This window comes from Solanum dulcamara, chromosome 11 (assembly GCF_947179165.1).
Source record: "Solanum dulcamara chromosome 11, daSolDulc1.2, whole genome shotgun sequence".
NCBI classification, from domain to species: Eukaryota; Viridiplantae; Streptophyta; class Magnoliopsida; order Solanales; family Solanaceae; genus Solanum; species Solanum dulcamara.
The window spans coordinates 47211184-47229358 of record NC_077247.1 but is presented as its reverse complement, the minus strand read 5'-3'; the positions used below and the strand labels follow the sequence as shown (position 1 = coordinate 47229358).

The 18175-nt window shown below is 32.0% G+C and overlaps 3 protein-coding genes across 3 annotated transcripts; 1 reads left to right on the top strand and 2 right to left on the bottom strand.

The window, feature by feature from the left end:
* The first annotated feature begins 1839 nt into the window (after positions 1-1839).
* LOC129873728 (homeobox-leucine zipper protein ATHB-52-like) lies at positions 1840-2582 on the top strand. The gene has a single exon (XM_055948896.1). It carries the CDS (start codon positions 1946-1948, stop codon positions 2483-2485), a length of 540 nt encoding a protein of 179 aa, XP_055804871.1. The 5' UTR covers positions 1840-1945; the 3' UTR covers positions 2486-2582.
* Positions 2583-11776: 9194 nt separating this feature from the next.
* On the bottom strand, positions 11777-12193 carry LOC129872657 (glutaredoxin-C9-like). The gene has a single exon (XM_055947586.1). It carries the CDS (start codon positions 12191-12193, stop codon positions 11777-11779), a length of 417 nt encoding a protein of 138 aa, XP_055803561.1.
* A 3312-nt stretch (positions 12194-15505) lies between these two features.
* LOC129872655 (glutaredoxin-C9-like) lies at positions 15506-15961 on the bottom strand. The gene has a single exon (XM_055947585.1). It carries the CDS (start codon positions 15959-15961, stop codon positions 15506-15508), a length of 456 nt encoding a protein of 151 aa, XP_055803560.1.
* Between the last annotated feature and the right edge of the window lie 2214 nt (positions 15962-18175).

The following is an 18175-nucleotide window of genomic DNA, read 5'->3' as shown; positions in this document are numbered from 1 at the left end:
TACAAACATATCTGAGTGGTCGATACGTGGATATTAAACTCATTTTAAAATGTAACAAGTTATTATAAAAAAATGTCAAATATTTAATACCCCACTAGTACAGGTGAAAATTAAGTATAAATATGGCATTTATCTAGCCCTTGTAAAGTGGGGCTAATATTGCCCTCCTTCCTAACGACATATTCTTTCGAACATTATATCAATCAAACAATAGAAATTGCAATTTGCCCTGTCCCAAAGATTCTACTAAAATTGGACCAATAGTACATAGCCTTTAATGACTTTGAGTAGGTTTTCTAACATTTTCTTTTTGCAACTTCTCATGTACATTTGAAAGATTAAATAAAAAAGAATAGAAACACATAGTTAACCTAGGTAGAATTATATAAAATTCAAACGAGTTCATATTTTTGTATTACACCGATAATATAAAGAGTTTTTATATTGTCAAGTTCGAACAATTAACTCTTTGTCTCACACCTGACATGGTAATCTTAAAAATAAAATTAATAACTAAAATTAAAGTCTTATCTTGTGTGTTGATTGAAGTTACAACAAAAAAATATTGAACCCTCACTAGAACTGATTATTGAATTTTACAAATCGCATAAAAATTTCTCCGGTAATATAAAAATTATTTACATTATAGGAATAAGGGATGCATGAACTCATTTATAAGTTAAGTGCTATATATACAGTAATGCTAGAGTAGTTTCCTATCATATTCAAGGACTTAATAAGTTTCTGGTAGCTTAGTCGTTGATCTCTACGTTTTGTCATTCACTTATTTTTTTCCCTCAATGTTTTGTGTGGAGAGGGAGAGGATTTGTGGGTCTGGCTTAGATTAAATGTGTAGTTAAGATGTCATTATAGTTTATCTAAAAGGAGGATCAAAGTCATCAAAACATGGTTTAATCAAAGTGTGCAAGATAATTAATTTATACTAAACACTCTTAATGACTCAATTTCGGACACATTTTTTTATATTTTAAAATTTTACTCTTACATTCCTTATATTATGAAAATTCTACACTTACGTACACCCCAATTTGACTCCTCTATTATTTCTAGTGGTGTAGCACGTTGTGCAACTAGGACGTTCTAATTGTCAAGTCTTTTCAATTAGTAATTACTACTACGTTCTAATTGATAATACTATGTATAGAAATTAAGTCAAATAAGTACCAATTAGTTGCTCGGAAATTGTATGCTTCTCTTTTGTACTTATTAAAATTTTGAAATCATTGAAGTTGGTCAGCAAACGTACACTTCCCAAATTTATCTATGATTTGTTTTAGTGCTTGTGGCAGTACTGGTCAAAGATCTATACTACTCCTATGTTGTTTTCTTTCCATTAATTTAGAACTACTTATGTATGTAGTTTGAGATTTCTATGTATAGAATATTCCAGATCAGAATGACATACGTAATCTTGAAGAAACAAAACTATTTACGTAACAATCCATTATAATATAAAATTTAATTATATAATCGATTTAAAATTGTTTGAGATTGTGACTGAAGATGTGAATATACAAATTACCACTAAGTGGATGCCTAAGTCATGAATATCTTCAATTAAGCTTTACACCTAGAGACATTGGAGCTAGAAAATTTCATTAAGAGTTGAGACACTAAACCAAAACTTATTAATTAATTAGAGATTCAAATTTATAATAGTATGATATGATTTTAATTTGATTAATTAAAAAGACTTTATGTCAATATACTATCACAATAAGTAGGCCACACCCACGTGATGACCTAGTGTATACATGAAAACGATATATTGCCCAACTTTCTTCTAGCTAGCTCCCTTTAGTTATTATGAGAGTGAGCTATATATGGGAGCCAAATTCCTAATCATTCTTTCCTTAAGTCCTCATATATGACTCCCAAATTCTTGAATTATTCATAAACTTTCTACTATATTATATTAATCACAATGGATTTCTTGAATTCCCAATTAACACGAAAAAATCATCTAAAATGTCACAAGAAAAGGCTCAACCAAGATCAAGTGAGGCTCTTGGAGATCAGCTTCTGCTCCAATAATAAGCTTGATTCTGATAGAAAATCCCAACTTGCCCAGGAACTAGGATTGCCTCCCAGACAAGTTGCAATATGGTATCAGAACAAGCGAGCGCGATGGAAAAGCCAAAGCCTTGAGGTTGACTACAACTCCTTGCAAAAAAGACTAGATAGTGCGCTTGATGATAATGAGAAGTTGAAATTGGAAGTTGAGAGGCTTAGAAAGGAGCTAAACAAAACTCAAGAAATGTTGTTGGGATTCAGCACCACGACTAATTATTCATCAATTTCAAGCTCTTGTGATGAAGTTGGGAGTACTTCATGTTTGCAACTTCATGATCATCAATCCAAGCATAATCATCTTGATAAGGAGCTTTATGCTTGTTTAATTGGTGAGGAAGGCCAATTTGGGACACACAATGGGCATAATTTCTTTGCATCATCTTTGTCTTGACCATTTATTGTCATCAAGCTACATATGTATATGGTAACTAATTAATTAAGTCCAAATATGAAGGATGTTTATGTGATATACATGTAGTTGTGTTTTCTCTTTTCGCTCCCACAGTAAGTTTTTTCTTCTTATTATTATATAATATTTTAAGTTTTTTTTATATATATAATTAATTTATTACCCTTATTTCTTGTACATACAAAATATATTTGAGTTGGAAAAACAAATAATTATGGCTATGTTCAATGATTCTATTTCTGGATGAGCTCTATATTCATCTCACCTGTAAACTCGCATTTGACTATAACTTTGTTGTTGGTTGCTTTTACATATGAAAATAGTGAATCCCCTAAAGTTACTCGTACCTAAACTCATGATGATTTCATTGCATTCAAATTTTTGGCTGTCCCATATAATTAGTTTTCAAGGTTACTAAAAGTACATGTCTCGATTTATATGTCATTTTACAAAATTAAGATGAAATTAATTATTTTTATGTTATTTTAACCTTAATTAAATGTTTTTGAAACAGGATTAGCTTAGTCTTGTTCTTAAGTAAAGTGCATTTATAAGAGAGAAAGAAGAGTAAAATAGTAAAAAAGTTTTTTTTCTTTTAAATAATTTGTAAGATGCGGGCAAAAGAAAAATACGACAACTAATATGGAATGAAGGGAGTTCCAGGTTCACTTTTTGTCGTTGCAAATGACAAAAAGGAAAGATCAAGTCTCCGATGATCCTGGATTTATTAATTCAAGTATTCAACATTGGCCTAGACCAAAAATGGCATGAGCAGTTATGTTTAATTAGTTAATATAGAGTATAACTGTATAAGTCAAGGATCCCCTCCGTTACTATTTTGAACTCCTAGAAAGTAATATTGAGCCATTTTTTGTTAATGGGCCTAGGAACTCTTTATCCCATTTTCTTTTGTTGGATACACTGGTTAATTTTCGATATTAATTAGAACAATCATATAGGCATTCCAAAGAATTAAGTCCATGATTATCAATGTATAAGGGAAGGTGAAGAAGACAGTAATGAAGAGGGTAATGATACAGAGGAAGAAGAAATGAAGAGAAAGATTAGGGCATTTCTTTGTATTTGAAGAATATGAAAAGTGCAGCAGTAGACTTCTAAAAGTGTCCATATATACTATATCCTAGATATTTTATCAATTCTCTAACTACTAATTAGTTACAACTAACCTCTTAGTTATAACAAACTAACAACTTTCTAACTAACTACTAAGTCACAGCTCCTATTTTATCACTCCCCCTCAAGCTGGCAGGTACAAAAATATCTAGTACCCCCAGCTTGGAAACAAGATATTCATGTTGTGATCTGTGTAGCCCTTTTGTCATTATATCTGCCTGTTGCTCATGTGTACCCAAGAACAGAGGCTTGATCAGTCCCTTTTGAATCTTCTCTCTAATAAAATGACAGTCTATTTCTATGTGTTTTGTTCTCTCATGATATACTGGATTTGCTGCTATCTGTAGTGCAGCTTTACTATCACAAAAAAGTTCCACTGGCATCTCCAATTCTTCACCTAATTCTTTATATAATCCAACAATCCACATTATTTCCGAGACAGTGGAAGCCATGCTTCTGTACTCCGACTCTGCTGAGCTTCTTGAAACTGTTGTTTGCTTCTTTGACTTCCAAGAAATCAAGGATTCACCATGTTTGATCAAGAAACCTGTGACTGATCTTCTAGTATTTGGGCATGATGCCCAGTCAGCATCACAGTATCCTGTCAGCTTGTTCTCATTTCTGCTATTCATCAATATTCCCATGGCTGGATTCCTTTTTATGTATCTTACTATCTTCAATGCTGCATCCATATGAGACCTTTTTGGTTTCTGCAAAAATTGACTTAAGGTTTGAACAGCAAAACAAATATCTGGCCTAGTTAGTGTCAGATATAGTAATCTTCCAATTAATCTTTGATATGATCTTATGTCCTCCAATATTGGATCATCTGTTGCCCCTGTTGCCTCATCCATTTCTGTTGTTGTCAATTTAACATTGGCATCCAGTGGTGTCCATGATGGTTTGGCTCCAGTTAGACCCACTTCCTCAATCATTTCCAAGGCATACTTCCTTTGGTTCATCAATATTCCCTTCACTGATCTGCAGAATTCAATTCCCAGGAAATACTTCAGAATTCCAAGGTCTTTGATCTTGAATTTAGCATGCAGTGCTTTCTTGGTTTGCTCAATTAGTTCCAGGTCATTTCCAGCTATCAGCATATCATCAACATATACCAGAATCACCACAATCTTTCCATGTTTTCTCTTAATAAACAATGAATGATCTAGGCCACTTTGTAGAAAACCAAAGGTAAGTAGTGCATCAGTGAGTTTTACATTCCATTGTCTGCTAGCTTGTTTAAGACCATATAGGGATTTAACTAGCCTACATACTAAGCCTTGTGACTCCCCCTGGCTAGAAAATCCCTCAGGTAGGGACATGTACACCTCATCATGCAAATCACCCTGTAAGAAAGCATTATACACATCCATTTGATGAATGTGCCAGGCAGAAGCAGCAGCAATAGAGAGTACACTCCTCACTGTAACAATTTTCACAACAGGAGAAAAGGTATCTAAGTAGTCAAGGCCCTCTCTTTGATTATAGCCTTTTGCAACTAATCTTGCCTTGTATCTTTCAATATGACCATCAGCTCTGAATTTGACTTTGTAAACCCATCTGCAACCAATAGGATGTTTACCTGGAGGTAATGGAACCAATTGCCAAGTATGATTATCCTGAAGAGCCTGAATCTCTTCTTTCATAGCTTGGATCCAATGTGGATTTGAACATGCTTCATGATATGATTTGGGTTCTGTAGTGCAAGAAAAGGCAGTGAGGTACTGCTGATAAGAAGGGGAGAGGTTGGCATGACTTAGCACATGAGAAAGGGGATATGGAGTTGATGTTGCAACACTGTTGGAAACATAATCTGTCATCCAAGAGGGTTGTTTTCTTTGTCTGGAAGAAGTTCGAACAGTTGGTACTTCAATGGGAGGTTCAGGAGCAGGAGCAGTAGGAACTGCACTAACAGGAACACCATTTGTAGGAGAATCATGTAGTGAGACAGGATCAGGAATTACCTCATCAGAGAAAGTAGCAGGAGGCTCATATATGAAAGGATCTGTAGAAGTATTGAGAAAGATTGGACCAGTGTGTGCAGTGGTTCGGAAAGGAAAAATGTCCTCTTTGAAAAGTACATCTCTGGATATGAAAAAGGAATGAGTCACCAGGCTGTACAACACATAGCCCTTAGTTACAGAAGAGTATCCCATGTGTACTGCAGGCACAGCTCTTGAATCAAATTTATCACCTGAAGGCAGCTTCTTGGCATAGCATAAGCAGCCCATAGTTTTGAGATGATCAAGGGAGCATCTGTGACCATGAAATATTTCAAAGGGTGTTTTACCTTTTAAGGCAACTGAGGGTAATCTGTTCATCATGTAAACAGCCCCTAATACACAATACCCCCAAAACTTCAAAGGAAAAGCCCCTTGAAATCTGATTGCTCTTGCCAACTCCAAAATGTATCTATGCTTTCGCTCAACAACTCCATTCTGTTGAGGGGTGTAGACACAGCTTTTTTGATGTACTATACCATTGGCCAGAAATAACTGCACACATTCTGAATTGACAAACTCAGATCCATTGTCTGACCTGAACACCTTAATGGTCTTATTGAATTGAGTCTGGATCAGCTGTATAAAGTTTCGAAGGACTACTACAACATCACTTTTAAGTTTGAGCAAATATATCCAAGTCATACGTGAATGATCATCAACAATAGTCAAAAACAATCTATAACCATCAATAGTTTGAACATGAAAAGGACCCCATACATCCAAATGCAACAAATCAAAAACAGCAGAGGATTTAGTTTCACTAACAGGAAAAGCCATTCTAGTGTGTTTAGCAAGAGGACACAATTCACATTTGTCTAAAGCTTGTTTGCAATGGCCATGATCAATATCCAGAAGTTTCTGCATTGCACTAACAGAAGCATGACCCATTCTTCTGTGCCACAACATAATATCTACTGCATTTTTTGTAGCAATCAATCCTCTCATCAGCTGCTGCTTGTCTTGTGCTCCTTTTATTTTGTGCTTCAGCAAATAAAGGCCTTCCTTCTCCCTACCAATCTCCAACACCTTCCCACTTGAGAGGTCCTGGAATATACAAAATTCAGGAAAGAAATTGACTGAACAACATAACTCCCTGGTAATCTTGGCGATTGATAAAAGATTATATCTAAAGTCAGGTATATACAGCACATTGCTTATAGTGTGGCCATCAATGATTTCGCAATTTCCAGTGTGAGTCACATTTACTACCTCACCATTAGGTAGATGCACCTGTTTATCAGTAATAACAGTATGCTCTTCTTGTAAGAGCTCTTTATTAGATGTCATATGATTCGTAGCTCCGCTGTCTACTATCCATTCCTCCCTTTTATCTTTTACAGAACATGCTGAAATAGTATCTGATTCCTCATGTACAGTCACATTGGATGCAATAACGTTACCTTCCATGTTATGAGATTCTGCATTTGATAGCTTGCCCATGCTTGCTGAAGATGTTTCTCCTTGCTGTTCTTTGTCCAAAAACTGTATCAATCGATTGTAGCGATAAGGATCCTCTAATAATCTCATTAACTGATTGCAATTGCCCTGAGGTAGAGCCACTCCTCTGTAAGCTTCAATATCTGGTTTCGTGCCTCTAATACCTTCAGGAAACTTAGAAGCTTCCTCCTTCACATTATACACTCTTCCTTTAGGTTCTTCTCTTCTTACCTGGTAGCCATTGTTTCTAGGATCTCCATCACGTGCGTGAATAGGATTGACACCATTTGGTTTCCTTTTAAACTTGTAATCTGGAGGATAACCATGCAATTTGTAGCAATCTATTTTTAGATGACCTTTCAACTTGCAATAATCACATTGCGCATCCATATTCTTCTTGAATCTACTGAAATTTCCTCCTCGACTTGTCATGAGAGCTGTTATTTCTCCATTCATGGATGATCCAGTCGCATTGACCATAACCTTTTGACTCTCTCGTTCAATCATCATAGAGTAGGCTTGGTTAATGGATGGTAGTGGAACCAACATCAAAATCTGGCCTCGAGATTGTTCATATGACTCATTCAGTCCCATTAAAAATTGCAACAATTTTTGTCTCTTCATAAACTCCTCGAAATCGCGCGATTTCTCGCAATTGCATCCAGGAAAGGGGGCTAAGCTATCAAACTCAGCCCACAGTAATCGCAGCTTCGTAAAATATTCAGAAATGCTGCTCGTACCTTGAGTTGTGGTTGCAATTTCTCTGTGCAACTGAAAAATCCTCGATCCATCCACCTTGTCAAAACGCTCTTTCAGATCATTCCACACAGAACTCGCATCAGAAGAATACACAATTCCACTTAACAACTCTTTTGACACACAATTCATTATCCATGACAGAACTATGGCGTTGCATCGCTCCCACAGATCTGTCAAATTCACACCAAAATTAGCCTTCTTACATGTTCCATTGATGAATCCGAGCTTGTTGCGTCCTAGTATGGCGATTCGCATCGAGCGACTCCAAACCGAGTAGTTTTCAGGTCCCGTTAATTGAATAGACACCAACACCACTCCGGACGTGTCTGATGCACTCAGATATAGTTGATGATTGTGACTTAGCTTCTCCGGCAGCTCGTTGTCCAGATCCTCCGCCATTGTTTCTCTTCACTGGTTTTGACAGCTTCGACTTTCACGTAGCTCGATCTAGACCATATCTATGGCCTTCCGCTCTGATACCATGAAGAAGACAGTAATGAAGAGGGTAATGATACAGAGGAAGAAGAAATGAAGAGAAAGATTAGGGCATTTCTTTGTATTTGAAGAATATGAAAAGTGCAGCAGTAGACTTCTAAAAGTGTCCATATATACTATATCCTAGATATTTTATCAATTCTCTAACTACTAATTAGTTACAACTAACCTCTTAGTTATAACAAACTAACAACTTTCTAACTAACTACTAAGTCACAGCTCCTATTTTATCAGAAGGAGGGGGGGGGGGGGGGGGGTTCATTGAATACTTACTCGTTTAATTACTACTCTAGTAAAGTAGTAACTAGATTATGTTACTCGTTTAATTACTATTCTAGTAAAGTAGTACGTAGCAATCATCTAATTGATAGAAATCTCTTACGTTTTGCACTCTGACGTATGTTTTTTTGTGACTCACACTTTAATTAATTCTATTTTTTCATATTTATGATTCACATCCTAATAGCCTCTTCAGTTTCTTATTAGAAAGGGATTGAAGAAACTGATCAATGTATTTTGCAAAAAAAAAAAAATCAAAAATTATATTGAGGGCTGATGTAAAGGCGTAAAGTATCAGTAGTTGTTCATATATGTGATGTTATAATTGTTAGAATATCAATAGATAATAAAATAATTATAAAAAATTTCAAAAAAAATTTACTATAGATAATTTGAGAACGAAGAAGTAAGCACAAAGCATTAACATACTAACTAGTTAAGTAATATAAATTAGATCTTCAATGACAATCGTAGTCGAGAACTCAAAATCCATTAATGTAATTCATGTGATGACACAAAGTTGACTAGAGAACTCCACTGTTTAATCACAATGAGATCATCTCGGGGCCATGCATCTAAATTGCCAGAATTGGAATAATCAAATTAAACTAGTCCATTATTTAATGACAACAAATGGGATACATTATCTTTATAACTAATTACTCACTTCATTTCAAAGTGAGTATCATCTTATTAAAAAGAAAAATTACCTCAAAATAAGTGACATTTTAGAAATTTAAGACAAAAATTAGTATGTTTTTTCAACTATATCCTTACACTTCATTTTCTTAATAATGTTTGATTTTCAAGAGAACTTATTAAATAAGAATAATTTAGTAAACAACACATTTATTTATTGATTTCTTCTTAGATGTGATTTTTTCTAAGATAATACTTATTTTAAGGTGGAATATTACTTGTTGTGGATAAAAAAACATCATATGTAGAAATCATCTTAGAGCCTATTTAAATTGATTTATTTTAGGTACTTATAATTAAGCCAAAATAATTTTAAAGCACCTGTACAATATTTGAGTAAGATTAAAAAATGTTTGAAGTACTTATTTTTAAATAAAAATTATAAATTAAAATCCTAACTTATAATTTTGACTTATAAACGATTAATTAATAGTCGATTCAAACAACACCTAGTCAACTTTAATTGTAATATTCGTGGATTACAAGAATATAATTATTAGGTGTCACTCACTTTATGATCATTAAACTAACCTACGCACTAACTACAGTAATTTTAGTCAAATTTTTGGACCATAAATATGAACATGAGAACATCCAAGACTTAAGGATTATGTATTTTAGTTTATTCTGAGAAAATAAAGAATAAGAAATAAAATATCCTAATTACAAAAATTAATTTTCTTTTTTTGTAGTTTTAATTTACTTATGTGAACTAGTTGAATTGACCGCACTTTGAGCGGTTATCATAGCCGATACATATCATTAGTTAAAAGTGAAAATATCCTAATTACAAAAATTAATTTTCTTTTGTTGTAGTTTTAATTTACTTGTGTGAATATTCAGTTAAGAAATTTTTTAGTGGTTACGTCATCCATTATATCATCTATCCTCTGTCATCCATTAAATCATCTACCCTCTTCTTTTCTATCCCATTTTTTTTTCTCGTTCCACGATTATCGTGTGCTTTTTTAGAGGGTTTTTTTTTTCTTTCGAAAAACAATAAATATAAGGCATAATTTATTAAGTTATTTTTATTTATTAGATAACTTTTTGAAAATTGAACATTATTAAAAAGAATTACATTTCAATAATTAGAAATAGTTGGAAACAATTGTTAATTTTAATTTAGAATTACTAAAAAGACTTATTTTGGAACAATTTTATTATAATAAAGTAATAGTTAAAATGGGACGAAAGGAGTATCTATCCTCACACTAACTCTAATATAGTTAATTTGGATAATGATCGATTTAAATCATCTTAAGTGTCATTAATGGAGCTTCATAATTGACAGTCTCACATTTTTTTTTATTTTCGGCTCGGTATTTATATTGAGATTTGATTAAATCTAGATTCATATTTTTGATATTCATGATTAAAAAAACATTATTAGTTACAATTATCTCTGATTATACAGTAATATGTATTCTTGAATGATTTTTGTTCTTTGTCTGAATAATTGGCCCTTAAATAATGAACGCAAAAATAAGCAAAATAAATAAAAAATGCAGTATACATACGAATAAAGAAACTTATGTAATTCTAAAACTGCATATATATCATTTCTTTCGATGAATTTCGGTCAAATACAAAGATATATATACTGCATTACCATTTTAATGCTAATACTGATTTATCTTCAATATTTTTAAAGTAGCTGTTCAATGAAATCAGTAAAAATAGGGCTTTGATTCGAAAACATGAGAATAAATTAAAGGAAGATAGTGCAATTCAACCCAAACTAAAATCAGTAGCAGATGTACCTTAAAGTTGCTTAGGATTGTTAAACTTTAACTATTTGACTTGATGCGGAGATGAGAGCGATGAAACACTTATCTACTAATACTCCATCCATCTCAATTTATGCATTGATTTTACTTTTTAAATTTTTTCAAAAAGTATATCATACATCCTTTTTTAGAAATGATTTAGAGCCCGTTTGGATAGGCTTAAAAAAAGTAACTTTTATGTATAAAGTGTTTTTAGAACTTTGAAGTGCTGAAAGTTATTTTTATAAATAAGCAGTTGAGTGTTTGGATAAAAGTGCTTATGATGTGAATTTTAGGGTTAAAAGAATAAAAAAAGGTAGTTTGAGAATTTAGTTAAAATATAAAGGATATAAAAGTAATTTCCATGGTCAAAGAAAATGACTTTAAGCACTTTGGAAAAAAAAGTTAGAAATCCTAACCTTTCATTTCTGACTGACTTTAAGAACTTTATGGCTTAAAGTCAGCATTAGACAAACACGTCCAAAAGCTGAAAAGGGGATCCAAACGGGGTCTTAACTTGAAACTTTTCATTATATTTTTGATTAAATAACTTATAATCACATAATTATGTGTCGCTCGATTTTGATCAATGTTTCATTTTTTCCATTAAAAAAAAATTCACGTCCAATAGCATTAGGGTACATTTGAACTGCCACTTGTCCACAAAATTAAAGGGAAAGAAAGAAACAAAGAGATTTTCAAAGCCATAAGGCTCCAGCTGCTCTAAGAATGGGAACAAATTCTCCCTGGACATGAGCCTCCATAACTTTATCAACACCTCCCAACAGCTTCCCACCAACATATATCGCCGGCAACTCCAATGGTCCTCCGCTGCCTTCCTCAATCTTTGACAGCTGCACCAACATCGCGGTTTTCTCCGCCTCCTCTACCTCTACAATTTTAGGGTTAACACCCATTTTTTGCACCAAACCATTCACAGTGATGCACATGAAGCATCCACGCACGGCCACAATAACCATTGCGTTTTCTGCCACCACCTTTGCAATCCCCGTTTTTCTCACCTTTTTGTTGCTCTGATCAGGAGGAGGTGGTGTTGCAGCGGAAGATCCGCTGCTTGTGGGAAAGAAATTTCTGTGGGAAATAGTTCGACGCATATTATCGAAAGGGGGTGAGGGAGTAATGTGAAGTGGAGATGCAAGAAAGAGTGGTATATATAGACAGTTACAAGTCAGAAGTAATAAATAGCGTCATAGCTAGTATTTGATACATGTAATCTCCGTCACTAACTACTATTGAAATTCGTTTGACCACCTCATATGAAAATAAATTAAGGAGATTTGCGATTATTTATTCGATAGTTTTAATTAAGTAATTTATGTCCTTATATATAAATATGTACCTAGTTTATCTCATTTATATGAATCGATTTTCTTTTATGAGTCTAAAAAAATGATATATTTTTTATTTGACAAATTTAATTGCACTATCAATATTTTATTCCAAAACTTCATAAAATGTATTTTTCTATTTAAAAATTCATTTGTTTTAAGAGTAATTTAAAATATTGCAAAGTCTTTTCATATATCTTATATTTTGTATTCGGTCAAATTATATCAATAAAATGAGACGAGTAATTAGTTTTGTTGTTATGGTTCAATTTTATTATGATTGTTTTTACCACTTCAAAAACCTACAATCTAAAGCACAAAAAAATTGAAAAACAGTTTTTAATTATCAAATAAATTAAAAATCTTTGGCTAGTGCACTGATCAAATCAATCTCAACTAAATAAAAATAGATTAACGTTTTAGCTAAATTTAAAAAAAAAATAGATCTTGTTCACATTAAATGTTGCTTTTGAGAAATCAAAGACACACTTATTATTGTTTTATATATCATTGTTCTAATAAAAATAAATCTTTCAACAATGAGTACATACAATTTATAAGAAGTTAATGTTATTAAATACTTTTTTCTATCTCAATTTGTGTGACATCACTTGATTACATATAAAGTTTTAAGAAAAAGATTTTTAATATTTATGCTATGAGCCTATGAACTAAAAGAAACCTAAGTTCATTTATGTATAAACCATTTCAATTTATAATAATAAAAGAAAAAATTTAAAGTTAATTATGTTTAATTATAAAAAATGACATTCTTTTTTAGATAAAATATGTCACAAACTGAGACTAGCTATGGTGGCAAAATCAAATCCAAATCATTCAGGTTTGGACGGATTATTGACCTGTCCATTTACTAGTTCAACTCATTTCAGCAGATTGAAAAATAAGTTGATATAAAGGATAAATTGACTAATGATTATTAAAAAGACCTTTTATTATTTGATATGTCATATAATCATAATAAAGAAAAAATCAAATTTATTAAGTTTTAATAATTATTATAAATAAATTGCAAAAACTATGTACTATAAGTGACTTATTTTAGGACAAATTTTTATAATGATAATGTGATAGTTAAAATGGAACTGCCGGATTATCTACACTCACAATAATTACAATATAGTTAATTTGGATAATGATCAATTAAAATCACATGAAGTGTCATTGGTGCTTCATAGTTGAGAGTCAACTATTCAATTAATACAAACTACTTCTCACATTTTTTTTATTTTCGCCTGATCTACAATGTGAACATTGAGACTTGATTAAATCTGAACTTTTACAAAAAAAAAAAAAAATTATAGTAAAGTAAAACACATTTTCTAATAAAGATGATTTTATATTTTGCTAGAAAACAAATTCAAAATATCTAATTGACACTAAATAAATACTTATTGCTCTACTGCAACCGGTTAACTACTTGTCACATTGACACATCTTACTTGAGGCATTTTATGATTAATATGTATAGTTGGTTTTTGTTTACGGAGTAGAATTGTTTCAGATATTATATTTAACCAATTATATATACACGAAAGTGCGAAACTATCAAACTTGATATTTCAAGAAGATTATTGATATTCATGATTGAAAAAGCATTATTAGTTAAAACTCTCTGGTTATAATATATATTCTTGAATGATTAATTTTTCTTGTTTACCTGAATAATAGATCCTTAAAATATTGAACGGAAAAATGAGCAAAATAAATAAAAGTGCAGTATACATGCGAATAAAGAAACTTAAGTAATTCTAAAACTGCATATATATCATTTCTTTGGATATATTTTGGTTAAATACAAAGATATATAAACGGCATTACCATTTTATACTAATATGGAATTAACTTCAACATTATAAAGTAGTTGTTCAATGAAATTAGTAAAATTAGGGCTTTGATTCGGAAAAATGAGAATAAATTAAAAGATGATAGTGCAATTCAACCTATACTAAAATCAGTAGCAGATGTACGTTAAAAAGATCCTTAAGATCCGAACCGTCGTTAATTAAGAGCGGGAGAAATCGCAAGAGAAATAAGTCAATTGGCCCCCACAATCCCACCGGAGCGGGATAGTCTCCCCACAACTGCCCCGCGCCAGCAGGAAGCCTACCGCCAGAGCGGGAAATTGTGGGACAGAACTTAAATCGTGATTTTCTTATTTTCCCACTCCTCCCAAAGTGTGAATTAGAGGCGAGAGTTACTGTAAAACCCTCCAAAAGGCTTCTCCTGACTTGAAAAGTGAAGGGAAAGAAATTTCAGCACCGGAGGAATTCCAACCAACAGATTTCAGGACTATCTTGCCCGCCGGGCATCTGGAACCAAGGATAAGAGCTACGTTAATTCTCCACAACTGTTTGGCACCCAGGTAGGCTAGGTCTTCTCTTATCTGAGTAGTTAAATCTATACTTGTCGCATAGTATAAAGGGATTTAGTGAGAGGTTCATAGTTAGGCTCTTGATTTCGGGTCATGAGAAGAAGTATGGTTGTTTTCGGTGTCAATTTTAATGTGACCTGAGTACGGAAGTGGTATAATGAAATTGAAGAAATTAGTAGTTGCATTCTCGTGTGGAGATAAGGGTGCATTAACCGACTTAGTTGTACATATATGCTAGGAAAAATGGAAGATCGAGATGAACCCTAGGGGTAGCAACTGATTTTAAAGTAGTTGTTCATGGAAATTAGTAAAATTAGGTCTTTCATTCAAAAAAATGAGAACAAATCGAAGGAAAATAGTGCAATTCAACCTAAACTAAAATCAGTAGCAAATGTACCTTAAAATTTTGCAGATTGTTAAACTTAAGTATATATGCTTGATGCTCTGATGAGTACAATGAAAAACTTATCTATTAATACTCTATCTGCTTCAATTTTTTTGATATGATCTAACTTGAGACTTTTTATTTTATTTTTAATTAAATAATTTATAATCACATCTCGATTTAGATCAATGTTTCAAAAGTTTCATTTCTTTCATAAAAATAAAATTCGTATTAATACCATTAGGATACATTTGAACTGCCATCTGCCCACAAAATTAAAGGTAAAGAAAGAAAGAGATTTTCAAAGCCACAAGGCTCCGGCTGCCCTAAGCATGGGAACAAATTCTCCCTTGACATGAGCCTCCATAACTTTATCAACGCCTCCCAACAGCTTCCCACCAACATATACCGCCGGCAACTCACACGGCCCTCTGCCGTCGCCCTCAATCTTCAACAGCTGAATCAACATCGGGGTTTTCTCCGCCTCCTCTACCTCTACAATCTTAGGGTTAACGCCCAGTTTTTGCACCAAATCATTCACAGTGATGCACATGAAGCATCCACGCACAGCCACGATTACTATTGCATTTTCCGCCACCACCTTTGCAATCCTCGTTTTCCTCACCTTTTTGTTGCTCTGATCACGGGGAGGTGGTAGAGGTGATTCGCGATTAGTGGATCCGCGGGCACTAGCGCCTGCAGTGGAGGATCCGCTGCTTGTGGGAGAGAAATTTCTGTGGGAATTAGTTCGATGCATGATATCGAAATGGTGGTGAGAGAGTAATGTGAAGTGGAGATGCAAGGAAGAGTGAAATATATAGGCAAATACAAGTAAGAAGTAATAAATGGCGTCATAGCTAGTATAAATTTATGTAATCTCCGTCATTGACTACTTTTGAAATTAGTTTGACTACCTCATCTGAAAATAAATAAAGGAGATTTGTGATTATTTTTTAAATATTTTTAATCAAGTAAATGTCCTTTTATATATATATATATATATTCACTTTATGCCATTTATATGAATCGCTTTGTTTTTAGTGAGTTTAAAAATAGAATGGCATATTTTTTTATTTGGCAAATATTTAATGATATTATTAATATTTTATCCAAAAAGTTCTTTTCTATTCAAATATTATTTTAAGAGTAAATTTTGACATATTACAAAATCTTAAACTTCATATTCAGTAAATTGTATCATATAAATTTAGAGGAGTAATTAATCTGATTGTTATGGTTAGATTTTATTATGGTTTTTTTTTTACCACTCCGAGCCTACACTCCCAAAGCACATGAAAATTGAAAATCATTTTTTTATTATCAAACAAATTAAAAATCTTTGGCTACTGCACTGATCAATTCAACCTCAGCTAAATAAAAATAGAACGTTTCAGCTAAAAAAAAATTAAAAATAGATCTAGTTCACATTAAATGTTGCTTTTGAGAAATCAAAGATGCACTTATTATTGTTTTATCTATCCTTGTTCTAATAATTAATCTAAATAACTGTAAAAATAAATCTTTCAACAATGAGTGCATACAATTTATAAGAAGTTAATTTTATTAAATACTCCCTCCATTTCTTTTTAATTGTAATTAGATTTTTTTTAGAGTCAAATAATATGAATTTTGACTTACATTTTAAAATATATTATTTCATTATATTGATATGAAAAAATTAACAATTTATAGTATTTTTTGTGTATTTTTTGAATATCTAAATTTTTATTTTAAAATATAAAATTAATAAAATTAAATTTATTTTTAAAAATTAGTCAAATTAACTTTCAAAAATCCCAACATGGCGACTTAAAAGGAACGGAGAGAGTGCTTCTTCCATTCCAATTTGTGTGTCATCACTTGATTAAACATAAAGTTTTAAGAAAAAGACTTCTAAATAATATTTGTGTTATGATCTAAATAAACCTTAGTCATTTATGTATAAATTATTTCATTAATGGTAAAAGAGAAATTTTAAAGTTAATTGTTCTTAATTATAGAAATATGACATTTTTTTAGACAAAATACTCACAAAAACTGAGACTTGGGTGGCAAAATCAAACCCAACTCATTCAAGTTTGGATGGATTATTGATTTGTCTATTACTAGCTCAACTCATTTCAGTCCATTGAAAATCATTTGATATGTAGCACAAATTGACTTATGAGAAATTTTCTCAAAATATTTTTTAAATTTTTTTTTTTTAGTTATATGATATGTCAGATATAATCATAATAAAAATAAAATATATACTTATTAAGTACTAAATTTTTTTGGAGTAATTTTTTAATATTCTAAGTGTCATAACCTTAAATCTAGGGCATTTTAGTTGCGCATATATAAGCCACGGTTGAAACACCCCAAGTAAAGAATCAATTTTCTTGATTGGCACTTGGTGGTAAAAAGCAGGAGCATTCACATTACTTGCGACGTATTTAATGACAAAAGGTACAAAATGACGTATATTTTATTTTATTAATCACCTAACTATAATAAGTTACAGACATAAATGGGTATATACCTATTTTAACCATCCAACATATCCTCATTTCTTCATAACCAAAAATTTAGCAACAAGTCTCTGTAGATACATTTTGCTAAGTAATATATTTCCTTGTTCAGCAAAAAAATAAATTTAGCAACAAATTTCTGTATCTCTGTAGTTGTGTTCGATTTTCTTCTAACATAATTAATATATAGAGTGACCGTAATGTAACTGGTCGCCAATAAAAATAGGTGTCGGAATTTTGTTATGTACTTTCTTTGTTTTAATTTGTTTGTCCTATTTTAACTTGATATAAAATTTAAGAAAATAAAGAAGGCTTTTGAATCTTGTAATCTTAAATAGAAGATACGTCAAATATATCAAAATATTTTTTAGTCTTTTGATATTAAACATATTATATGAAAAATTAAAATTAGAAAATTGCTAAAAAAAAATAGTTATTTTTTTTGAAACTGACTAAAAAAA